The following is a 27,550-nucleotide window of genomic DNA, read 5'->3' on the forward strand; positions in this document are numbered from 1 at the left end:
GGAGAATCACCCAAAATGAAAATGTGTAAATGTCTATCAACATCAATAGGAGAGTTACCCATTTTTGGTACAAAAATAAGACCACTTCTAATCTGAAGAATGGGTTTTTTGCATTTACTTCTGGGTCATTATTAAAAGTATATTTCAATAATGCAATGTTTATAGCCAAAATAAGAACGTGAACTTTAAGATACTTGCTTCTTGGGGGAGGGTATAGCTCAGTGGTGTAGAGTGCATGCTTAGCATGCACGAGGTCCTGAGTTCAATCCCCAGTACCTCTAATAAACAAACAAACAAACAAATAAACCTAACTACCCCTTTCCCCCCAAATTAAAAACAAAACAAACAAAAATATTTGCTTTTAATAGAGCTTTAGCTCTGGGTAGCTAATCTAATTTGAAGTCCAAATAGGAAGATGAAAGAGTAGCGAGACATAAAACCCCATTCACTTTCCATTAGAATAAATAAAAATTATTTATTATATATTAAATATAAATTATTATTTTACATAAACGTCATTATTGATCAGTAGTAAGCTTGTAAGATCATCTGTACTATCCTTTTTATTTATTGAATCCAAGGCTGCTTCTATTTTATACTTCTTATTAAACTAATTATTAATAAAATATATCTAATGAAGATAAAAGGTATTTAGATCCTTTCAAAGATTATTTTTGATCTCTCCTCACCTTATCCCACAGACTCTTTATGGGATAAAACTCCTCCTTATATATGCTAGTAGTATTACTATTACTTCTCTTATCAGAATAAAAACACAATACACAAAACATACTAGAAATAGTTGGTTCTTTTTAATCAGCTATTGATGGCATAATAAAATAAATTTAAGTGGCACCTAATTTAAACATTTAAAATTGTTCGTTGAAGGATAATCTACAACACAGTATGTTAAGCCTAATTGTCAAAATAACACCTTTATTCAAGAAAGACAAAATAAAGGCATGATCAAAATTATGACCAATAATTTGGGTTCATTTGGACACTTATAGATGACTTCATAGGCATACTGGCAGGCACAATGTTGAAAAATCCATCCACTTGACTTTGAAATAATGGTTAAGATAAAAAAGGAAAACTATACATTTCAGAATATTAACGTCTGAAATTAAAGAAAAATATCCACCAAATATCACAACAGATCTTTTAATGATGATTTTTTTTTTAACATTAAGCTTGTTGTTTTAGGGAACATCTTTTCTCTTTGAACATTTAACTAAATGTTCAATGTGTTAAATAATTTACAGAAAGAAATAAGTTTTGTGTTCTGTACAAATTAAAGGACCCATAAACATAACCCCCTCCCACCACCAAAGCTCAAATTTGCAATGGTCTCAGCAGAAAATAAACAGTTCACAATTTAAACAGAATTTATAGCATTACAAAAGTTTACAGGACTCCTCTCTTACCATTTTTTTCTAACAGCAGAGGTTACAATGACAGAATTGAATGATCAGAATGTAAAAATATTTGTGCAAAACTGCATTCATTGTTCTTACCATTTAATAGAGGTAAAACCTATGAATACACAATGACAATAATGAAGAAAAACTACATTGAAAGTAATTCTATTTTAGATTTCAAACAACATTGATTATACTATGACTAAACATTAAAAGAAAATGTGGCACCATGAGCAGCAGGAGCAACAAATGATTTGGCAATTCTGCCAGCTAAGGAAGCTGACACTGGAAAATGCCAAAGTTTATCTCCACACCAGCCATCCATCTGAAAAGACTGGAAACAACTGTAGGGCTGAAAACTCACTTCAATGTCTTTATTCTTGAAGTTCGTAGATCATAAATGAAATATTTAAGAAAGTCCTTTCCCCCCCTCAAGGAGTGCTTCTTGCATCACTGGAAATCCTTAAAAAAGCTGAATCATAGACTCTCTGGATTTACCTACACCAATCCATCTAACTGGGAGTGGAAAAAAAGCATAAGAAAAGTATTAATTCATTTATAATGTTCAAACTTTGGGATTAACAGATCTCACACTTTGCTTAGTGTCACCATTTAACTTTTCCCCATGTGCCTTTTGCTATCTTTTTGCTCTATTAGCAGATTATGCCAATTTCTAAACAGAATATACAGTTAACATCCAGTACAGGGTAGTTTGCCTTACTGTTTCCTGTTTTAATCGCACAATATTTACAATTCTGTAATTCCTAATAATTAGTAGAGTAAAACACTGGCCCAAACCAGCAAAGACCTAAGGCACTTTTGATCAAGTTCTTAATAACTAGAAAAAATAAGCATGTTTGAAAAATGGTCAATGCTAAGAGGACACTGAAGTGTCACTGCAGCTTTCATATCTCAAAAAAGGTAGACATTATCTGGGAGAGAATACTGCTTTAACTTGCGCAGCCTTAGGAACTGGCTACTGTACCAGCCTACGGGAATCTCTAATCACCTGCACCACATGGGTAAGCGTTTAAGGTATTTTACAGATGTCATTGTTAAATTCGCTGTTGTTTATAGTTCAAAAGATGTGAAAAGTGCGGTGAGCAAACATGCTTACAAAATTTGTTATCAAGCTGGGAAGCGCAGCTAGCAATATGGAAAACAAGATTCATGTTTGGAGATGAACCACAAACACAAATCAACCACAATACAAAATCAGATTAAGTGCGTAATAGATTTATACAGAATACACTTGCCACTCACTTCACTTTTTGTCTCTGAAATCTCCAACAGCACAAATAAAACAAAAAAAAGCAATGTGTTAAAAGACCTCATATAACTAGTCATAATAGCCATAACTTGGTTATGCCTAACTCCTTGGCCAGCTTACATTTATTTTTTAATAAAGAAGCCTTATTCTTTATTCTTTTATTTTTTCCAATTGGATTTCCTATTTTCTATACCTATTACTTCCTAATATCTAGTCAAGAAACTCCTCTAACTCTCAAGGGTGGTTTAACCCCAAACAAAAAAAACCACAAACCATTTTTGGTTGTAGTAAAGATACAAAGGATTTGTTAATGAAGAGGGAGAAAGAAATAAGAATGAATGTCACAGGGTAAGAAACAGACTAACAGAAAATTAAAACAGGGTCAAAAAGTGTGAGAGGTCTCATGCAAGTGAAGGATTAAAGAGAGATGATTATATTTACTCTAAGGGATAAAATTATTTAATACTTTTCTGGGAATTTGTTCAAATCAAGCTCTTGATACAAAATAACCTGTTTTTCATCCTATTTCAAAGTTAGACAGTTAAGTCAAAAGTAGAAAAAGTAAAGATGGTTGTTCATAAAGTATTTATATTTACCTGGAATTTGAAGCTCATCTTCAATAAATCGAACATAATTTTGTGCATTAACAGGTAGTTCTTTAAAAGTCCTTGCATTTGATATGTCTGTGTTCCATCCTGGGAGAGTCTTATATTGAACTTCAACTCTATTTAAGACTTCTTGGTTTGCTGAAAGTTAAAGAATAAGTATATTTGTTCGTGGTGTCCACTGTCTATTGCCAAACAACTTTTTGATATGTCATAGGTTCACAACGTCTCATACTTAGAGACAGATATGTTTTGAAATTTAGAATTTTTCAAAGTTTAGAAAGATAAAGCAGTGCATATACCATCTAGTTTTTTATAATCAAACATATTTCTGCAGCAATAGGTTTATTCAATCTAAGTGGGTAGATTATTGTTCTAATAACATCAGTTCAAGTCAGGTTTTGCTGTCAAATGAGTTTTGCTGCCAAACTTACAACTTGCAATTTTTAGAGCTTTTTAGATTTCCACACTGTGGATTAGGGATTGTGAATCTGTGTAATGGCAGCAATCTCACAGAAAGGTTTGCAGACTTGCTCTCATTTGAGAAACCTTCTATTGTTTTTGTGACTACATACAAAGGCTTAGCTGGAAATTTTCTTCATTATCTCACCTAACCATTTTCTCTGTATTTCCTAAAAGAAACTGAACATGTACAGTTTCTTTGACTAGAGACAGATAGGTGGATGCTATAGTACAGTCCAGATTTCCTTCTTCAGGATTCAGACCCTTGTTCCCCACCTACGGAGTACTGCCTACGGAGAACTCACAGTTCAGAATCCCCTAGGAATTGCTCTCCAGTGAAGGGAGCTGTCACCCTGGTGCAGCCCATTTCCAATGACTTGCCGACATGGTGATATAAAGGACCTGGCCACTTACCTTAACTGGGGACAACTCTGAATTCAGCCCTATAGCTCCCCATGGGATCAGCTGAGAGCTTTTTATGAAACTACTTGGCAGGTCACCTTGTCCCTCTGCCTCGCCCTGCTTCTTCTCTCACTCCCTTACAGATACTGCTGTTCAGAGCACTTATAAACTACCTACCCGCAAATCTCTGTATCAGAGTGTTTCCCAGGGAATGGAAAGTGAGACAGCTGGTGCCAAGAGTGGTGCGAGGAAGAAGGCTCTAAGACGAGATCTTGGAACTGGGTCACTGCATCACTAGTGGTGGCGAGAGTATGGACAGTCTCTGGCATGCTATAATAGTGCAACTGTTAAAACTTTCTCATGGGAGGTGAACTGGGATGCCAGGGTGCAAAGTAAAGTTCTGGCAATATCTGAAGCACTGAGAAATGAGCACAATGGAACAACGGAACTGAGTGGCTCTAGATCAATGCCATTCATGAACTGGAGAACGACAATGAAAGGCAAAGTGTGAAAGTCAGAGGGCCTCCTTGGCAGCAGCATCCAGAGAGAATCTCACGTCCTACAGCAGGGAGCAGGAAGAACCGAGGATCAGGCTCAGGACTCAGTCACAGACAGCAGAGCTCCAGGGAGAGCTGAATTCTCAGATTCAGCAAATCTGCTATGACAAGGCCAGATCCCTTTTTGAGAAAAAAGTGGGACCCTGAGACTTTGGATGAGACATCCAGGATGAACCCCTAGATTTGCTGATGGCCTGCAGAATGGCCTACTACTTCCTGTTAAAGGTTAGGGCTTCCCTTCGCTTGAGGACAATGCAGGGGCCTCTGCCTTGCAAGGCAGGACCTACCTCTATCTCCCCTCCTGACTAGCGAAAAATATCTAGGGTCAAGGTGCAACATAAGTTGGCCAAGGAAGCACTGGGCCTGCTATAGGAGGAGAGGGACTACACTCTGAAGGATCTGCGGGATCAAGCCAACATTTACCAGTAGGAGCCAAGGAGTATGTATGGAACTGGATCAGGTGGAGCTATGGGTGGTGGAACAGAAAGTTTAATAAGAGAGTACATTGATATGGGAGTGCTCTCCCATTATCCATGATCCAAAGGCGATAAAAACATGACACTAGGTATGTTCTTGGACTCTTATAGAAAGTGATGGACCACACTAAGCGGGTATGTCAGAGCTGCTTGTGGTAGACAGTAGAAGAATGAATCAAGACACTTCTTGGGGCTTCTACTTCCAGCCATAATGGAGTACATGGTTCTAGACTAACTCTCCTAGCATAAACAACCATAAAACTGGACAAAATATGACAACTCTTTCTAGGCAGTGGACCATAGGCAGTGCAAACTATTGTTTCTGAGAGAAAGAAAACTCACAAGCAATTTCTGAAACTACTCCACTCTCTGCCTAGGGACAATTTCCTGATCAATGAAGTCAGGACACTGGGGTCAGCAGAGAACGGTGGTCCCACTGATCTTAGACAGCAGGTATCAGATTTCATTAGGAATGCTAAAGCAGCTAGAATCATCGAGGTCAAGAGTCAGAGAGAAGGGAGCTATATAAAGAGGGTACACCTCTCCCAGAAGTCTGTGTGAAAGTCCATGGTTAAAGCTCAGCCATATATGCAAAGAACTGGACCATCAGAGAAAATGACCAGGTAGCAGCTGTCAAATGGTTGAGTGGAACAAAGATTCCAGAGGTCAAGCAATGCTGGTAAAAGGGAAGGGACGGGGCACATTGGAGCTCCAGCACTGCCAGATTGCCAGGAGCGGGTCTCTCTATACCTTGTTAACTCTTCTGGCATCCAGCTGAGACACCAGAAAGCCTGCCCATTAAAAGTAAAAACCACACCTTAGACTGAAATCTACTGCAGACCACCCATAATGAAGCCTAAAACCAAGCTCTGTCAAGACCCACAGAGGAGACAGAATTTGGAGACTGTCTCATGCTACGTTAGAGAGGTGGGGGAAAACCTTGAGCTCTCCACGTAGCTATACTAACAAAGCATAAAATCAAGCTATCAATACTCTGCAGAGTAAGACAACAGAATCAGTTGTCTTACTCTGCAGAGTTTCTACAACATATTATCCACAATGTCCAATATTCAACAAACAGTCATTAGACATAGAAACAGTGATCCACAATCAAGGGAAAAAAACCAGAACCAAACTGGAAACGGCTCAAATGTTAGACTTAGAGATAATGACTTTAAACATCTATCTAAGAACTTGCAGCTATCCTCAGTTCAAGGACTGGTCACCATCAGCAAGTTACAAAACCTACCAGCCTACCAAGTTCCATCAAGCTAGTCAACATTCCTTCATTTGGCATATTCCCAGTCTTAAGGATGATTAGACAATTTAACAGTTTCTATTTCTGGAAGCTGGAAATATTTTTGGAACTTCCTGAGTAACTGAAGAAATCATTTAACTTAAGATACTAAAGCTATGCCTGAAAAATACATTGCCTCAAGTAGGAAATCTCCCTACATCCACCCACTTTAGACACAGAGTAGAAGTTAGGGAAAAAAATCATTCCTGTGGCTTGAAGGACAGAGTGGGTTAATGTATTAACAGCCTGCTTACCCTGACAGGCAGGGAGCTCTTTTCTCCTACCCCACATTTCTCAAGGAAGGGAGAAATGCCTACATAGAAGTTACTTTCAAAGTAGGGAAGATGAGATTCAGAAGCAGCATAACTGGGCTCAGTGGTACCATGTTTCTTTCCTATTTTAAGTTTGAGCACATGATTGCTGCAACCCAGCACCCAAATGCATAGCAGCTATGGAAAAAATGCTAACAGTAAGTGAATGTACTTGCCCTAGTCACAAAGGGCGTATCAAGCCTATGACTATGTATAATAAATTATATAGAAGTGCTTTGTAAATTGCTCTAAGACATTCATCTAATAATACTCTCTATACATAGCCACCCCTAAAAGAGTACCTGGGAAATGAGGTATGATTTCACCATCTAACTTGTATGCAACTCCAACTTTGATTTCCGTAAACATGTCCAAAATATCCAATTTGGTAAGTGCCAACCTAATTTTGGAAGAAAAGGCAACATTAAAACAGCAAATTCTTAAAACCCTTAACAACTAACTTGATGAGGGAGTAAAGGAAAATTCATACAAAGCTAAAAGTTCCAAAGCAATTCTGAAAACTGATTAGAATTATATTTTAAAGCACACCACGCATAAACACTACAGGACAATATACTGATGTATTTTCCTCATTAAAAAAAAAAAACTTTACTGATCTACTAGTAAGTTATTTTTCTAATAATTAAATACATTTTCACTGACTGATCCACACCCTCCTGATTAGCTTTCTCAGAATCAATCAACACATATCCATACACATCCATAGGAGGGCTGCCTGGAGGAAAGGATACATTCTGCGGGGGTGGACACAGTAAAACTGACTGGTCCCCGTGGATAACATTTACACATATCATCAACCCTCATTTCTTCACTCTGCTTACCATCACCTCCACCCTCGGTCAGAAACTCTCAAAGGAGAGTGAGGAAACTACATTAAGGGCTTCTTCATGATACAACAAAATCTCCCAATAAACTGACTGGAGAACAGTTTTAAGGGGAAAATCTATAGAAATTAGATAAAACCCTAGGTTTGGGATTCTTGCCCACAGATGATTTTTTTATCCTTTATTCTGTTATTTGCTAGAAGTTAAGCCTAATTAATATAAACATGAATGCATTTATTTACATATTTATGTATATATGGTAGTAACTTTTCCTGAGCATTCTTAGCAAGCCAGTCAGCATGGTATATGCTCTCATCTAGTTTTCAAAATATCCTTTTGAAGTAGATAATACTGTTATCTGGATTTTAAAGATGAGGGGTTAAAAATAGAAAGATTAACTTGCCCCATGTCACACAGCACAATGCATGGGTCTGAGATTTGAATCCAGAAGTCAGCTGTCAATCAAGCCCATGCACTAAATCGCTGTTACATCGCCTCCCCTCTGTACACATACTCTATGTTGCTCCATCTATCTAACCACCCACCTGTCTTACTTCCCTCTATACTTATTCGCATATATGAGTATCATGATTCTTTTCTCCCAACTTGGGGCGCCTAGGACGATAACCTGGGTCCCTCTCCTTATGTACCCTTCCTTTACAACTTAGTCCACTTCTACCTTAAACTGCAATTTCATTCTAAGGCTAAAGAGTGAAATTTCTCTATTAGGGCCCTACCTCAAGTGTGCACTCCACAAAATTTAACCTGTGGTCAGGAATTGTCATTTATGTCATTTATAAAATAAAAGTTTCTAGAAATACTCACGCAGTAAATCCATTAATCATATGAGCATATTTGAGCAAAACAAGGTCCAGCCAGCCACACCTTCTTTTCCTTCCAGTAGTTACACCAAACTCCCTTCCCCTCGTTTGTAATAATTCTCCAATTTCCTAAGGAACAGAAAATAAAACTTTCCGATTAGAATACCAAAGCTGTAAATCGAGTAGAATTATACTTAAGGTAACAAGTCAAAGTTTCTTAGAGATTAACAGCTTTCAGAAAATAAGTTGAAGATAGAATTCCACAGAGATGAAGGGTTTTATGTGAGGGAGGCATTATTTGAAAACATCCAACTTTTGGCTTCATTTTTTACCATTATTTTAAAACCAATTTTTTAATAGTATATAGATAACTTCTTAAAATTTAGATTAACATATAAAAATAAATGCTCTATATCAAAACCTGTTATTAGTAAGAATTTATTAAAATAGACACATTAAGCTAATTTGTTTCAAGAACAGCTAATGGCTTGATGATTTCCCTGAAAACCATAAGGCAAACTCATCTAATAAAAGTAGTTTTTATCACAACATCCCTTTGAAGAGAATTAAGACTGAAAACAATGCTCATAAGTTCTAGGCTACAGCCATTCCCTACAACCTAACTTCCCATCTATGATCTATCTATTCCTTAATTTACACCTTCCTGATTAAAGCCATCACTTTATTACCTCACATATTCTGACATCATTACAAGTATGTATTTTTCTAAAATGCTACTCTGTGAGGTCTGAATCCCAGCCTTGTCTGTCTACGTGGCCTTGGGCAAGTTACTTCAACTCTCCGTGCCTCAGTTTCTCATGTGTAAAATGGGGCTGGTGGTGGTACCCAGCTCCCTGAGTTGTAGTGAGGATCCAAAGAACTTCTAACTTTACAGCAGTTGAACAGCGCCGAGCCCAAGGTCACTACCATGTAAGTGTTAGCTATGATGAGACAACGTCTGGAGATCACTTTCCTCAACCCTGGCTCCTAATAAGCTCTTAGTGAAAGGTAGTTGTTATTTTTAACTTCTTTCTCTTCCACTACCTTAATTCCCTTCATACACTCACCTTCACTTAGCCTTGCAATTACAGTTACCTTTGAGTACTAATCCCTCCTCTTCAGTTGCCAGTCTGCTGCCACTGACAACAAAGGGGTATCCAATTTTTTTTTAATGTTGCTCTGATCAATTTTGTAAGTTAAGTGAAATGCACAGAAGACAAGAATTCATTAAGGGGAAAAAAGCTGAGTTTTTATTTTAAAACGTTTTCAATTAGATTTACTGAGAAAAAGGCTTACATTGTCTTGCTCTGTCGGAAAGGCACCAATACCAACTCTCGTTGTATAAGCTTTCACAACTCCATACACTTCTCCAACATTCTGAGGGGGCATACCCAAGCCAGTACAAACACCTCCAACTGTACAGTTTGAGGACGTTACAAAAGGATAAGTTCCTAAAAATAGAAACAAATGGTAAAATATACACAAATGATATGCGTTCTTTTAAAACAGAATTACTATGAAAATTTGAGTATATTTAGGTATTTGACAGACTTAAGTATAACTGTAACTGCCTTTTCAAAGCCTCAATGTTTTATTCCTGATTCTTTTTGTCTGTAGAGAGGTAAAAACACCTCTAGATGGTTAGTGCTATTAACTGCAGTGCTTATGGTAGAGAGGCTCCTTGAGTACATGCCGTTGCTCAGCTGTCTGGCAGGCACTCACCTAATGGACTGCTAAATAATTTAATGCCAAAACTCTGGTGTTATTCAACTGTGTGGATTTGCAGTCTATATATTTTAACAATCCCCTGTCAGCTTAAAAGAAATTTACTTCATTCCCTTGATATATATATTTGAGGTGTATCAGCAACCTGGAGTGACAACAGTACACTAAGAATTCTGTGGCCTTTTCTAACCTCTTGATCTCTACTCAGGGAATAATCCCTGAAATGACAAGAGTAAGTGAAGAGCGGTGTACTTCCCAACCCTTGCCCCAAGATCCTCTTCATACTTAAACTATTCACTGTGCTAATTAGACACGGCTTTCTTTCCAGATTGCATATTATGGTATCAAACATACATATCTATTATATAGATAGACTCTTTCTTTACTTGGCTTACTTGGAGTCAAAAGCCAATGAAATGTCAGTAAGAGCTGAGAACAATCGGACTTATCCTGAGAGATCACGTTTAGATGGAAAGGCCAACAAATTAACGGGGCAGTAGTTTGAAGACGTTAGGCATTAACTTTTTGAAGATGGATGAAATGCTCTAAATCCATTCAGAATCTCATGCCCAGGAATTAATTAAACAGATCCACAGATCTTAGAATGTGCATGTTTAATAACAATGTGTATTAGTTCTTGATATTTTAAAAAAGGCTGAATTAAAGGTCCTTTCATAGGATTCATCTAATCATCTTACAGTTCCAAGGAAATGAGGTTTGGAACTGAACCACAAACTAAACAGTTTAAAAAAAAAAAATCACAGTTTATACAACCCAAATCCATTGACCCAAATAGTGATTTCATTTTTCTGATGAACTACAGAACTTAACATATGTATTATGTTTTCCATAATGATCCTTTAAAAAAAAAAAAAGGTTAGTATGAGATGACAAACTTTCATCATTCCTGAATATACAAGCTAAAAGCCTTATTTTAAATCCATTAATGCTAACATTAATTATTTATATCTTAAGCACTTTAGGACTCAGTTAAGCTCCCCATAAGTCATACCTCACTTACCAAAATCAATATCTAGTAGCGCTGCATTTGCACCTTCTACCAAGATTTTCTTTGGTGGTCCATGGAGAGCCTCATATAGGAAATAAACTCCATCTCTCACCATTGGTTTAATCCTTTCCATATAACCCTAATCCAAAGACAAAAACCAAGGTCAGTGTATACTAACAAATTTACAATATAACCAATGTGTAAAAATTGCCTGATTTTGACCGTGAAAACTGACAAATGCAAAGTAGAAAGGGGCTGGTGATGGTGCTCACCCTACCGCAACATTTGGATTGGCTGTAGTCTCTCATGCTGATGAAGATTCTTAATAGACTCAAGAGTGTTGTGCTAAAGAGACTAACCCTATGGGGTATCATTCCTAAATGGGCTGGTTAGCTTTAAAACATAGCATCTACCACTTGTCCCTTTGTTGATCTATCCTCCAAATTGCTATGAGTGATATATTTTCAGGTATTTTACTCCTGCACCCTGCTCCCCACTCTGTATTTTGTTTAAGCTACATCATGTAAAGTTACTCAGACATGCCAAGTTTTTCTAGGCCTACATGCTTTTAGAGTTCAAAAGTACAAACAATTTACTTGATCAGTTCTGACCTATAATACGTTACACATATCTGTGTGGCACTTAGTATACTATTAAGCTATTAATGTGTATCTTCTGAGTCATAAGGTAGCTCCATAAAGGAAATTAAAGACTACATGTTCTTCATTCTTAAATTTTCAGTCTCTAACACAAAGACTGAATCAATGAAAGATCTAGATGTCAATTTGGCAAACAAGCTTTTAAAAGGACATTATAAAGGTCAGAAAGCATTACCTTGAGTTTTTGTAATTCACCTTCAATGTCTATTTCCAAAGTGGGGTATATAGATTTGTACTGGTTAGCCAGAACTTTGAACCTGAGAAATATAGGTAAATCAAGACATCAGCTCTGTTTAAAAATATACTGAATAAGATCATTCAATTCAAATGGTTTCTGAAGATAAGTGGTCTCACTAACAACCCCCAAACTGAAGTTACACTCCGAGAAACAGAATCTAATAAAGGAAATCAATCATATGAATACACAATACACTTAAAATATTTTTTACTGAAGTTTAGGAATATCAACAATATCATTAAGGTGATGTGGGGAAGGGCGAGAAGGAGGGAATGAAAGAAATCTGTAACCATAAAACTTACATCTGAATTAACTATATTATACTGTGTGACAGACAAAAGGGGATAGTCCGCATGATGCTTTAAGAGACACAGAGGCAGACATTAACAATTTGTCTCTATATTCCCAAGGAGGTACTGCGACAGTGCAGACAGACAAACTGCTGACTGAAAATGGATACAGAACATGATCTTTGATACCACCTGTTATTAGATCCAAACAACTAACTCCCCATCACTGAGTCACCATATAATTTTTTTATGATTATTAGGTTTCCCATAGAGATTTTTCTATAGAAATTAAGTGTTAATGTGGCATTTCTATATTTCAGGGTGAGTTTGATACACAGTAGTTCACCAGTACCTGAGAGCCTGATTATTTCTAGGTGGGAGGGCACAATGGAGTCTTTGAACCTAAATACCCGAGGATCAAGACCCCAGGATCTGGTGACCCCACCACAGCACTGCCACCTCCCCCTGGAAACATCTGTATTTCTCAGTAAACAAATCCAAACTCCAGTCCTTAAATAGAATTTTGGCTTTGTCTTAAGGTACTTACATAATATCACCATGTTACTTTTCATGCAGGTAATCTGAAATTAAGGACCAATTAAAATGTAATAAAAGGGGGGGAGCATATAGCTCAGTGGTAGAGCACATGTTTAGCATGCACAAGGTCCTCGGTTCAATCCCTAGTACCCCCATTACAAAATAATCATAATTAAGAAATAAATAAACCTAATTACCTCCCTCCAGAATAAAAAAAATTTTAAAGAATGTAATAAAAAATAACTTTAATATTTCAATTGAAACAGAAAAGCCAACCACTACTACTCAACCAGAATACTGATTTTATCGATTTGTATCCTGGGTTTTAAAAATTCTAAAAATCCACTCACTTTTCCCATTTTTTCAATCACAAGACAGTTACCTCTCAGAGAAGCCATCAAAGTCAGAAACAAGATCGCACATCCTGAGTCCGCTCCGAGCAGCTTTGGAAGAATAAACTGGGCCAATGCCCTTCTTTGTAGTACCCAAACTTAAAAATGAATCAAAACAAGCTTTGAGTTAGAAAAGAAAGATACATCTTATGATCAGATCATCGCAAACAATAAACACTGTGACTATTTTCTGCCTATGTTATTTCCTGGTTAAGTTTATTTTCACAATCTTACTGAGTTTCTCTGAAAACTAAACAGGATATTCTAATACTTATTTTTCTTAAACTCATGGCCTAGAATTTCAGCATAAAAGTTTGGGCATGCTTAAACTGCACGCGCGCACACACACACACGAAAAATCATACTTTTTCCCTGCTTGTTCTTGTCTCTGTTGTTCCTGGATTCCATCAGCTGCTTGATGAAAATCAAATACTGAGGGGGAAAAAAAAACAAAATTACAGTTATTGTTGAAACAAGTAATACAGGAAAACAACAGACACTGCATTTTAAATTACTGAAGTTACAAATCCCTTCAGCGTAATTTATGACAAATTGAAGGCAGACATTTTAAAAAGCAACAATAATGGTAGGAGTGAAGGTTATAATGCTAACTGGCATATTAATATGAAAAATATGCCTGATCACTCATTCATATCTATTGCAATATATACTATGTTTAAAATGAGTCCTTAAGAGAGTAATTTTGGAAAACTCTACAGTTCTATAAAGCTCATTTGCCAAGATACACTCTTCAAGTTCGGGACTCCAGGCCATCCCTCTCTCCCTCACTGTTTCCAAGCTTCCATCATCTCTCACTATAACTGTAGCCTCCTAGTGTCTTATTTCCACTCTTGGACACCTCTAATTCATACTGTTTAATGCAGCCAAAGCTATCTTTCCAAGACACAACTATGAGGTCACCACTCCCTTGTCTTTAAAACGCAATGTCTTTCTATCGCTTAAAAGAAAAAGACAAAACTCTTTTACATGGCCTCCTTGCACAGTCTGTCCTTTCACCTTACACTATGCTCTGCCCCCTTTCTGCCCTCCCCCTACACAGGCATTCTTTTAAGTCCCTGGCTCCAAGGCATATGCTTCTCCTGTCTGAATATGCCTCTTCTATGCTTCCTCTCTCTTCTCTCTCCCTCTCCCTCCATATTGTTTTCCCTATGGCTACACAAATTTAAATTCCCACCAACAGTGCACAAGGGTTTCCTTCTCTCCACATCTTCACCAATACTTGTTATCTCTTGTCTTTTCGATGATGACAGGTGTGAGGTGATATTTCATTGTCGTTTTGATTTGCATTTCCCTAATGATTAGTGATACTGAGCACTTTTTTCATGTGCCTGTTGGGCAGCTGTGTGTCTTCTGTGAACAATGTCTGTACAATTCCTCTGTCCTTTTTTTATTTGGCTTTTTTTTCTATTGAGTTGTATGAGTTTTTCTTATTTATTTTGGGTATTAACCCCTTATCAGATATATGATTTGCAACTATCTCTCCCATTTTGTAGACTGCCTATTCATTTTGTTGATGGTTTCCTCCTATGTAAAAGATTTTTAGTTTGATGTAGTCCCGTTTGTTTATTTTTGCTTTTGTTGCCTTTAGTGTCAAATCAAAAAAAATCACTGCCAAGACCAGTGTTAAGGAGCTTATTACTATTTTCTTCTAGTTTTATGGTTTCAGGTCTTATGTTCAAGTATTTAATCTCATTTTGAGTTAGTTTTCATTTATGGCATAAGATAGCAGTCCAGTTTCATTCTTTTGCATTTGGCTCTCCAGTTTTCCCAACACCATTTATTGAAGACACCATCCTTTCCCCACTGTATATTATTGGCTCCTTTGTTGTAAATTAACTGATTATATATGTGTGGGTTTATTTCAGAGCCCCCATTCCCTTCCATTGATCTGTGTGTCCGTTTTTATGCTAATACTGTTTTTATTACTACAGCTTTGTAATATAATTTGAAATCAGGGAACATACAGCCTGCAGCTTTATTCTTCTTTCTCAAGATTGCTTAGGCTATTTGGGGTCTTTTGTGGTTCCACACAAATTTTACAATTTTTTGTTCTATTTCTGTGGACAATGCCATTGGAATTGCATTGAATTTTAATACAACTGAATGCACTTAATTTCAAATGCACTGAATCTGTAGATTGCTTTGGGTAGTGTGGACATTTTAACAATATTAATTCTTCCAATCCATGGGCATGGAATATCTTTCAATTTCTTTGTGTCTTCTTCAGTTTCTTTCATCAGTGTCTTATAGTTTTCAGTGCACAGGTCTTTCACCTCCTTGGCTAACAGCGTAGCCCTTTAGGGAACTAGAAGGCTCTGCATAATAAGATAGATGGTGATTAAAGGGAGAAAACATGCATACTCTTTGTGCAGCACTTTGCTATATCATGTGGTACATTAAAATGTTCACTTATTTCTAACACATAGATTCTAAAGCTTGGCCAATAAATAGCTATCACAAACTATAGGGTTAGTTTTTTATCATGTTCCTATTTTGGTGCCCAGCCAACAGCCTTCCTTATCTACTTTTGAGAGGCCAGGATAGCTCTTGAGAGCTGTTTCACTAAACTCAAACACTGCAAATCAGTTACAGCAAGATTGAGATCTTGGAGTACTTATGTTACTTCTCTTAAATAAGAGAAAATTTGCATTTCAAAATCATTTTATTTTCTATGTTCAAAGAAGTTACAAAGGCAACGGGCAAACCACAAATAGTTGTTAGAAAGCAGGTGAGCCAAGTACCTTGTCATAGAGCCAATGTTTTCTTGGGTTTCTCTAGGCTCCAGGAAGCTATTAGTATAATCAAAATAATTATTTTCATAAAGCTTCATCATGACATGGAGCCTTAATATCTCCACAGTTACTGGTTTTGAAAGAACAGTCTTTGTCTGAAGTTGCTGTTAATGCCTTTTACATTTTCTACAGCCTATACATTGAAACCAAAAATGCCACCTTGGGGATTCAGTCGAATGTTTTAAATTAAAGATAATTGTGCACCTTCAGTAATTAAGTTTCATTAACATCACCTTATTACTTTTAATTATTATAGTTAATTTTTATTAACATTATTGTTATACTACATTGAAGTGTCCAGTGTAAGCCTCAGGACATGTAATATCCACTTTGCTTACTTCTCATACCTCCTCAGGTCTTTATTACTCTGGTCCTTTGACCCCCCTGCACTATTTCCTTTGGTCTTTGTACTCTAAAATACAGTTAAGTAACTTGTTTAACTACTGCACTATATTCAAGGATGCAAATTGTCAAGTAACAGACCCAAAGCGCTTGTAATGAAGAAGAAAGGTGGAGAATCCAGACAGGGACACAGCCATCTCTTTTAACCCTATTTTCTTTCCAAAGATTGATTACCATCAGCATATATTTGTATCTACTCATTTGATTATGCACATTAAGGTTGTAAGTTACTCAAAGGGTCCATACAAGGTATTATCCTAATTTGCAATTCTAGATTGTGGTATTAAGATATTGAATTTCACACAGCAGATGACAGAGGAGCATGACAAAGTTCTGAAGATAAGTAGCGACTTTCACCATCTAATACAATGCTTTGCTTTATCAATAAGACAGAGGGAATGAATACCAAAAGGTTATATGTAAAAATTATGAAGTTAAAAATGACTTATGGTTACAGAAAAAAAATCCGTATAAGGATAATGATTACTGAGTACAAACAGACAAAAACACTACAATAGTAATGTACAAAAATAAAATTTTCATTACATACCTAATGGACTGTCAGAAAAAATATTCATAACACAGTATTGCTTTCTATAATACAGCATTATAATGATTATACATAAATGTTTAAAAGTGCCAAGATAAGGTAATAAACAAAAAATATTTTAAACTATATTGGTGACAGGATAAAAGGATGATTTCTTTTTTAATCAGAAGCTTAAAATGACCAATAAATATGACAGATTTACAACCGCCTTCCTCAGAAAAGCAAAATGAAACACTTCTGTCCTCACCCAAATTATGTGCTATTATTTGGGACTGCAAAGCTTATTTTTTCCTTTTTTTTTTTTGTCTTGTTATACATCTATGCTATTAATCACTCTGGAAATATAAATTGCAGTTTTGCTATAAAGAAAAAACTATGAACTCTTCAAAGAAAAAGTTCAGTTTAAATACAAGTATAACGAGTAGTTAATATTTTCATAGTTTAAATACAGTCATGTGAAATACAAATGACTCACAAGCTTCCTGTGTTTTATGAAAATACAGAAGTATGTATCTACACATTTTGTCTAGTGACACTCACAACTGGCAAAGTCTTGAGCAGGGAGAATACCAACCTACTCATAAACATATAGGATAATGTGAATTAATGAAAAGTGTTTGCAGTGGTAATCACAAGCTGTTCTTTTCAGATTTTATAGATTAAGAAGCCCACAGCAAACTACGTAATGAGAAGGGACTTTTCACATAAAAGCTGTATGTCGATACAGTACAGTTTACTTCAATTAAGTTACTGTATTGGGTTCCTAAGATTATGCATAATATTCAAATCTGTGATTGTTATTCAGAGGTCCTGTTACTTGGTTGATAAACACTCTTAAGAATTTTGATGGGACAGCCTCTTAAATGAAGGTCAGTGGGAAAACTACAGCAACTACTGCCGCATGAAACATATCCAAACTCAACACAATAGTTCCACTCAGTCACAGAAGCTTCTTATGTGGTTTATAGTTCTTTCTCTTTTCTGGTTAGGACCTCTTAATCATGTCATTGATAATTAAAAATTCTAATTCTGTCAGAGATAGAATTCTAATTCTAATTCTAATTCAGAGATAGGATGATAGGGGAACAAACTTCAAATACGTTGGCAGTGGTTGAAATTAATTTTAGAATCCAGTTCATTCTAGCTAATGGAGGAGAAGGCTGGTCTGAGTAAATTCCGCATCACTTAAAAAGCAGCGCTATCACAGTTTAGGTACAAAGAGTCACTCTATAGCTTTGTCAGATGGTAGATTTACTTTTACAGGACAATTAATATGTGCAAGTAAATGCTCTCTGTATTTCAATATAGCTTTATTTTTTAATAGTAGTAGAGATGTCTTGTGAAATACTGTTTATTCATTTGATTAGCTAATTATTTCTTCAGAAGTCAGGAAATTTTAACCTAGCCCTTATCAAAATCAGAAGAAAAAAATAAGATTTCATGTATTTGAACCCAATTACTACAATCCATCCTACTTAGCTTTCACTAAAATTAAAGACAAAATTGGCTACCAAATGCTTTCACATGATAAGTTTCTAATAAAAAGATGGTTATAAATAAATACATTATGTCCCCCTTACCAATATGAGCTCTGTCAGAAATGATAAGCCTTTTTTCCCAGCCTTCCAGACCTAGACAAAAAGGGAAAAAAAGATACATTAAATTGGATATTTTGTATAATAATTTTTAAATCTTAATTTCTTTAGAAATACAGTTTAAAATTTTTTTCACTGAAGTAATCATTTCAGTATCTTTTCCTTGCACAGGAAATATGTTTAACAAGAATTTTCACCTGTCACTCTTTATACAAACTCATTCACAAATTCTCTTTCTAAATGTTTTGCTCTAAAAAGCCAAAACTTAAACCAGCCATAACCACGTAAAACACTTCTAAGAAATTCAAAATGCAATTGGTAGGAAACATCATTCTGATGGAGACAATAGGTGGTGAGGGGTGAGGTGCCACGCAAAGGGAGAATTTCAAGAAAAGGGAATTGATTTGGGAATGGCACCCTTTCACAAAAGACAATTATAAAAAGTGACTAAACTAAGATAATGTTCTCATTAATTCCTCCAAAGTAGTATCAAATACTATACTTATCACAATGAATTATAACAAAACATATGTAGCTCCCCATATAAGTGTAAATGCCTGAGAACAGGGGCCATGAGTTTTCATCGCATGGGCCCTGTCATCCAATAAATGTTCAAAAAAAATGTTGAATGAATAGATAAATCAATCTAAATCTTTTTCTTTAAAGATAGTACCTTAGTAGGTTATATGCATTCTAAGTATAAGCCACCAAGCCATATTTTCAAAACTAATATTCAGATATTAAAAATTAGTTGTTAATTTTGATAATATCCAAAGATTTGCTTTAAAAGTTATTCCTTATAGATTAAAAAGGAGAACTTTCCTGGTAAAGTGCTAAAAGATAAACTGGAATATTAAGCCTCCCGCTCTATAGCTGTTTTTGACATGCAAACATATACATACTCTAAAGTTAGTTTAGGGAATATTGTAAAGAAAATATTACAAAGAAACTCAGTAAAGTGAATTCAGCTGAGTTAGACAGGCCAGAAGGAAAAACAGTAGGGCAAAAACTGCAAAGGGGATGAAGGACAGCAGAGAGCAGCATGGGAGCCTCAAGCTGACCAATTTAAAAAGCAGATACAAGCAACACACAGGTAAAAATGAAGGAAGGACAGCAGAGATGGCAGCAGACAAGATTCTGTGAAGTCAGATTCAGTTGTTAGAACACTTGAGGATGGACTGCTACTTTTAAACCTGGAAAATAAAATTAACAATATAACAGAACTTAAGTACTTTTAAATATGAGCTAAGGGGAAACTCACACTAATGATTTTCCTCAATTGTGTATTATTTGCACTGCCACATTCCCCTCAAACCCTAGCAAGGTACCCAAATTGAATGCAAACAGACTTCCAAATATGCAAAAGAGATTAGAAAAGGCAGGAAATGAAGGCTTTTTTTTTTTTTTAAGATGGATGTGGATACACTGCATAGAAGGAGCATTTCTTTCATTTGGAGGCAGGGACCTACACAATTCTCTTTTACCCCTGAAATATAGCAACCAAGGGAGTCCCAGATCCTCTAGGAAACGAGACTAACAGTACACACAGTAGGCTTCACTGGCTTCCTGACTGCCTCGAACTAACTTTTGGTTCAGGCAGAAGGGGATGCTAACTTGAGCACAAATGACAAAATAAACTCGTGAATTTTCCAGAGTTTTGCCACCAAATAAATAGTAACTCCAGCCACCTAAAGTTTGCAGATGACCAATGTGTAAAAATTCAAGACTTACACAATGACCCTGTTATGTTTACCTTTTCATTAAAATACTGATGAATAAAATTTAGTAACTGACATTAAAAATATTGTCCTACAATAACCTGCAATTTTAAAGCAGAAGACAAAAATGTTACATTTGTCTGGAACGAGATCCCAATAAAACTTAACAGAAAAATAACTGGTTACCAGACAAAGTAGACTCATTCTTTCATACCTTTTCCTTTTTGAACATTTTTCTCTGCTTCCTCAAACAATCCAGGTAGATGAATTACCACACCATTTCCTGAAAAAAAAAAATTAAAATTATAAAATAAATTCCAAACTTAAACTTGTATATTTATAATACAGACATACATAATGATATTTAAATAAAGACATTTACAAAATACCTTTATCTAGAATAGTAGAAGAGTGAGGTACTTTGATTAATAGGACATTTTGATTTATCAAGAAGTTACCACAGAAATGATTTCAAATTTTAAACAGCAGTATAATGTAAATACATAATAGAACATAATACATAGAATATAAAACACTGTAATTTTAAATTTCTGTGAAACTGTTATTTTGAAAGTAACTAGTTATATAGTTTTAGGCAAATTGAACCAGATTATTGTATATTCTAAATCAATGTCCTTCAAATTGGGGAATCCCAACTTATATTAGTGGTCATAAAACCATTTTATTGGGTTGTGATTAGCATCTTTTAAAAATAAAAGACAAGGTGGGGAGGGTATAGCTCACTGATAGAGCACATGTCTAGCATGCATGAAGTACTGGGTTCAATCCTCAGTATCGCCACTAAAACTTAAATAAACCTGATTACCTCCCCTCTCCACCAAAAAAAATAAAATAAAATAAAATAAAGACTAAAATAAAAAATAACAAATTGCATCATATGTCCAGAATCAATCCATGAAACAGACTTTTTTACCATGTGTCAGTGTTTAGAAAATTGATTTGATGATCTAACATTTCATTATAGAATTAAGATTGTCAATGATCAGAAATAAATGCAAAGTAATCATTCCCAAAAGTATTAGTGCTAAAAGATCTGAAAGGGTTGTAAAACAGCCAGTTAGGTATATTCCAGAAGGTACCACTGTCAAGATTAATAAGCAATCAATGAATCATTTGATTAGTAAGAGATTAAATCAGTTTAGATAATGAGAAATGAACACTATTATCATTTGGCAGGAAAAAATCCCTAAGTTCAGTTTATATACTTACCAATGAATGCAGTAACATTTGGATTAATTATTCCACTGGGCAAAAGATGAAAATCATATTCCACAGAATCTACAACAACTGTATGGCCGGCATTATTCCCTCCCTGGAATGCAAGATAGGGAGAAATGACCCTGACAATCAATACGACAAATAACATATCTTCTTCCAAGGTGGATTAGTGATCTCTTGCTAAAATGTCAATACAACTTAAGTGTTTGCCATGAATACTTATTCTTTAGCGGCTTTACAATGATTTTCTATCCTCTCTCCTTCCCCACCATTGCACACTTAGAGTGGTTATTCCTGACAGGATACCTACAGCCAGCATAGTACTCAACAGTGAAAAACTCAAAAGCTTCCCACTAAAACCTGGGACAAGACAAATGCCCACTATCACCACTCCTATTCAACATAGTCTTGGAAGTCCTAGCCACAGCAATCAGACAAGAGAGAGAAATAAAAGGGATCCAAATTGGAAAAGAAGAGGTGAAAGTGTCACTATATGCAGATGACTTGTTACTATATATAGAAAACCCTAAAAAGTCCACACAAAAATTACAAGAGCTGATCAAAGAATTCAGCAAGGTAGCAGGTTACAAGATTAACGTTCAAAAATCAGTGGCATTTCTTTACACTAACAATGAATCATCAGAAAAAGAAAGTAAAGAAACAATCCCCTTTAAAATAGCACCCAAAGTAATAAAATACCTAGGAATAAACCTAACCAAGGAAGTGAAAAAAATATACACAGAAACCTATAAACCATTGATGAGGGAAATTAAAGAAGACTTTAAAAAATGGAAAGATATTCCATGTTCTTGGATTGGAAGAATCAATATTGTTAAAATGGTCACACTGCCCAAGGCAATCTACAGATTTAATGCAATCCCTATCCAATTACCCAGGACATATTTCACAGAACTAGAACAAATCATAATAAAATTTATATGGAGCCATCAAAGACCAAGAATTGCCAAAGCATTACTGAAGAGAAAGAAAGAGGCTGGAGGAATAACTCTCCCAGACTTCAGACAATATTATAGAGCTACAGTCATCAAGACAGCATGGTATTGGTACAAAAACAGACATATAGACCAATGGAACAGAATAGAGAGCCCAGAAGTGAACCCACAAACTTTTGGTCAACGATCTTCAACAAAGGAGGCAAGAATATACAATGGAATAAAGACAGTCTCTTCAGCAAATGGTGTTTGGAAAACTGGACAGCAGCATGTAAAACAATGAAGCTACAACACACCCTTACACCATACACAAAAATCAACTCAAAATGGATCAAAGACTTAAACGTAAGACAAGACACAATAAACCTCCTAGAGGAAAATACAGGCAAAACATTATCTGACATACATCTCAAAAATTTTCTCCTAGAAGAAATAAAAGCAAGAATAAACAAATGGGACCTAATGAAACTTACAAGCTTCTGCACAGCAAAGGAAACCATAAGTAAAACAAGAAGAAAACCTACGGAATGGGAGAAAATCTTTGCAAATGAAACTGACAAAGGCTTGATCTCCAGAATATATAAGCAGCTCATACGACTTAATAAGAAACAACCAAACAACCCAATCCAAAGATGGGCAAAAGACCTGAACAAGCAATTCTCCAAGGAAGACATACAAATGATCAATAAGCACATGAAAAAATGCTCAATATCACTAATTATCAGAGAAATGCAAATCAAAACTACAATGAGGTATCACCTCACACCAGTCAGAATGGCCATCATCCAAAAATCCACAAATGACAAGTGCTGGAGAGGCTGTGGAGAAAGGGGAACCCTCCTACACCGCTGGTGGGAATGCAGTTTGGTGCAGCCACTATGAAAAACAGTAGGGAGATTCCTCAAAAGACTAGGAATAGACTTACCGTATGACCCAGGAATTTCACTCCTGGGCTTATATCCAAAAGGAACCCTACTTCAGGATGACACCTGCACACCAATGTTCATAGCAGCACTATTTACAATAGCCAAGACATGGAAACAGCCTAAATGTCCATCAACGGATGACTGAATAAAGAAGAAGTGGTATGTTTATACAATGGAATACTATTCAGCCATAAAAACCGACAACATAATGCCATTCGCAGCAACATGGGATGTTCCTGGAGATGTCATTCAAAGTGAAGTTAGCCAGAAAGAGAAAGAAAAATACCATAGGAGATCGCTCATATGTGGAATCTAAAAAAAAAACCAAAAACAGAAACAGACTCATAGACATAGAATACAAACTTGTGGTTGCCAAGGGGGCAGGGGGTGGGAAGGGACAGACTGGGATTTCAAAATGTACAACAGATAAACAAGATTATACTGTATAGCACAGGGAAATATATACAAGATCTTATGGTAGCTCACAGAGGAAAAAAATGTGACAATGAATATATACATGTTCATGTATAACTGCAAAATTGTGCTCTACACTGGAATTTGACACAACGGCGTAAAATGACTATCACTTAATAAAAAAATGTTAAGAAAAAAGTCTGAGTCAGAAAATGTTGATAGGTATAAATTTCTAATTAAGAAGCTTCAAAGGGGAGATTTTTAAAAGTTTAGAAGGGAATGAAATGGCATTAGTCTGCAAAAGTAACTCCTGACTCTTCACTTAGCTTGGTATTAGGTCTTCTTCCCAAAATCACTCTCCTAACTGAGTTCCCACTGTAAGAGAGGAGATGAAGGCAGTCAACTGCCCCTTGACAGTGTTACAGACCTGAACCAATGCTGTCTCTTTTCTAGCAACAGTGTTGAGATCTAAGAGCTTCATGCACATAGCCCAGAGGCATTTCTCAGTCCACTTAGTCGGGCCTATGTTTTCTCTTTGTCCTTTTTGCTCTGAATACACTATTCTGTAATCATAGAGCTCAAAATGAACATCAATCAAGAAGTCAGAGAAAGCACTATGGATTATAGCAGAGAGCAGGAATGCCTCTGAACTACTTCAGCAACCAAAAAAAGGGCTCCCATTTCTTGTCTAGCCTTCAAGCTTCTTAGAAACCTAACAAGCTTTTGAGTCTATGCCTATTACCTGTGCTGTTTCTCGGTAAAGACTGTAAGGCCTGTGTCCCTTTCCAGATGAAACATTTCACTATTTGCCAAAACTATAACACTTTTCAATCTACAGCAATAAAATAATTTTAAACAAGGATGACTATTCTTTTATAAAAATATTCATATAATTGCAATTAGTTTACAATTTCGAAGTTAGCAGCAGTAAGTTGATCAAATTAAACTATTCAACAGTTACCAGACACATTAGATGGGAAGAGAAAACATATACAGGGTATCTGAATTTCTTTTTAGCAAACACATCCAAGTGCACTGCTCAGTTACCTTTTAAAGGCTTAAGATAGCCTCTTTACCTTACACTACTATGGTTACCTTCCAGTCTCATACACAGACAAATGTCACACAAATGACAAAAAGCTCAGGTACTTTATCTTTTATACCTTAAATTACCATTATAAAACAGCTTCTCTATTATGATAAATCACAGAGAAAAAAATGTGACAATGAGTGTATATATGTCCATGAATGACTGAAAAATTGTGCTGAACACTGGAATTTGACACAACATTGTAAAATGATTATAAATCAATAAAAAATGTTAAAAAAAAAAACAGCTTCTCACAATGAAATGGAAAGGAACATTGCCTTGGGGCATTTCAGGCTCCTAATTAAGAAGCTGTAGAGTCTAGGTACCAAAATGTAATATACACACTTACTAACAAGGCTCAGAGATGACCAGGGTCATAGATGGGAGGATCAGACATGCAACTAAAAACTGCATAAACCAATAATGTTATGCAGATCTTTGTAAATGCTTAATACAAATTCATCTAATCATTACATTTATGGAGATATTTTCTTTAAAATACACTGAAGTTGAACTGCAGATTTCAAGTCAAAAAACTTTTCTCTCATGAATAAATCCTTCCTTTAAGAGGGTTTTTTAAAAGCTTGAGACAAAGATCCCTTTTTTAAAATTTCATGGGACCTCCTATTTTTAAAGAGGAGTTTTATTATACTGAATTAAATATAATTAAAAGTTGTTCAATATAAAGAACCATTCCACCTTGGAGCCATAGTAGCCATGGGAATTTTCCTCTATTTACTGTTCTTTTTAATTGCTTTCTCCAGACCATACTGAATACCTCAATGTCCCTTTTTCCACTGACAAAAGTATTCTAACAGTCACCAATCTTCACTTATTGGTATGTAGGTCATTCACGTTAACCTTTGGTGTCAAAATCTGACCTAATGCCTGAAAGATAATATAACTAGATTTGTATCCAGTTACAGTAAATAAGCTATTAAGTACATATCACTTTACCAGTTCACTCTAGATTTGTTCTAGGCAATAGTTTTTCCTAGAGAAACGTGAAAACACCCAAGTAACCCACCCATTCCCACCAAAATTAAAGAAACAGAATATTGACCAGATACTAAGATGATCTCTTATACTTTAAAATTTTATGTCTCAGAAATAGAGACGATGCTATTATATATATGTGTGTGTGTGTGTATGTATGTGTGTGTGTATGTGTGTATATATGTGTGTGTGTGTGTGTGTGTGTGTATATATATATATATATAAATAAATATAAATCCAATAGGTTTAAATAGTGAACAACTTGTGAACAACTTGGGACATCCTCAATGACCAAACTTTGAGATCTATGTGCCTTCAGCAGAGAAAAAGTACTTACTAGAATCACATGGCATTCAACCGGAATATGCTGAGGAAATACACACAAAAAGATACAAATATCACTTATCTATTTTCTCACAGATACAAGAGATAAGACTTAAAATAAAAACTAGGGAAGTCTTTGAACATAATGGTACAATGTAAAAAATATTAGTTAAAAATATTAAGTACAAATGTTAATCCAAGGAATGCTGGGGATTCCATGTTAAACTCGTGCCAACAGACAATTAAACTGTCCAGGAGTATATTAAAAATAATATACAGGAAAGGGCTAAGCTACTAATTTCAAAAAATTTCTAAGGGTGATCCAGGTCACCCAATAAATAATTTTTGAATATTTACTTCCTCTCTGCCTCACATAGTACTAGGTGCTGTGGAAAAAAACAAAAAAAGAGCAAGTCCTCTTTTTGAGAAAATGTATACTCTAGCAGGGAAAGCACAGTAATCCAAGAAAGCAAGATTTAACCAACTCCACCACACACTGGTATATACACTCATGCACGCACTTGGGAAATGCTATGCATAAAAAGCAACCCTGATAGTCAGGAGACACAGAAACAGCAATCATTATAAAGCTGGAAGAATGACTTACCTTAAATGCTAATTCTCCACCATCTTCAAAATTATGGGAAGTGGTTTAGAAAACAATTTTAGCTGTATAAGGTCAAGGCATTAAATAACACTGAAATTATTCTCTTTTCAATTATCTTTCAACCTTTCTGATTATTTCAAGGAGAAAGTGTGCTGATGGTATGTCTTTTACGTTTCTTTTTTTTTAATATTTTATTTACTTATTATTGTATTATTTAATTACTTTATTTTTTGGTATAGGGGGAGGTAATAAAGTTTGTTTATCTTTTTGGAGGAGGTATTGGGGATTGAACCCAGGACCTTGTGCATGCTAAGCATGTGCGCTACCACTTGAGCTATACCCTCCCTCCTTGGTATGTCTTTTACATTTCTTTTATCACCTACTAATAGCTGGTTTCAGAGCCTTCAGCAGATACCAGCATCTAGCTACAAATTAACATTTTTGTCATTACTTTTATATTTAGCAAGTGACAGGATACACTTTCCCATTATAATTAATTTTAGTTAAATTTTCCTTTTGTATTAACTTTAAAACCCTGAGGGGGAAACACAAAGAAAGGGAATAATGTACTGGCTATCCCTGATCACAGGGAACTTCTTGCCGGTC

The 27,550-nt window shown here is 35.7% G+C and overlaps 1 protein-coding gene across 1 annotated transcript in view; it reads right to left on the reverse strand.

The window, feature by feature from the left end:
* Positions 1–790: 790 nt before the first annotated feature.
* The window catches only part of ADSS2 (adenylosuccinate synthase 2), a 30,085-nt gene continuing 3,325 nt past the window's right edge, over positions 791–27,550 (reverse strand). Inside the window, exons 2-13 of the mRNA XM_006198809.2 lie at positions 21,626–21,728; positions 20,610–20,678; positions 18,663–18,713; positions 13,683–13,749; positions 13,308–13,415; positions 12,036–12,117; positions 11,214–11,340; positions 9,764–9,918; positions 8,472–8,596; positions 7,104–7,201; positions 3,288–3,437; positions 791–1,937 (exon numbers count right to left, since the gene is read on the reverse strand). Coding sequence (XP_006198871.2) covers positions 1,885–1,937; positions 3,288–3,437; positions 7,104–7,201; positions 8,472–8,596; positions 9,764–9,918; positions 11,214–11,340; positions 12,036–12,117; positions 13,308–13,415; positions 13,683–13,749; positions 18,663–18,713; positions 20,610–20,678; positions 21,626–21,728 — 1,188 coding nt within the window. The 3' untranslated portion in view covers positions 791–1,884. The remainder of the gene's footprint in view (positions 1,938–3,287; positions 3,438–7,103; positions 7,202–8,471; positions 8,597–9,763; positions 9,919–11,213; positions 11,341–12,035; positions 12,118–13,307; positions 13,416–13,682; positions 13,750–18,662; positions 18,714–20,609; positions 20,679–21,625; positions 21,729–27,550) is intronic.

The sequence above is a fragment of the Vicugna pacos genome, chromosome 23, assembly GCF_048564905.1.
Source record: "Vicugna pacos chromosome 23, VicPac4, whole genome shotgun sequence".
Taxonomy (NCBI): domain Eukaryota; kingdom Metazoa; phylum Chordata; class Mammalia; order Artiodactyla; family Camelidae; genus Vicugna; species Vicugna pacos.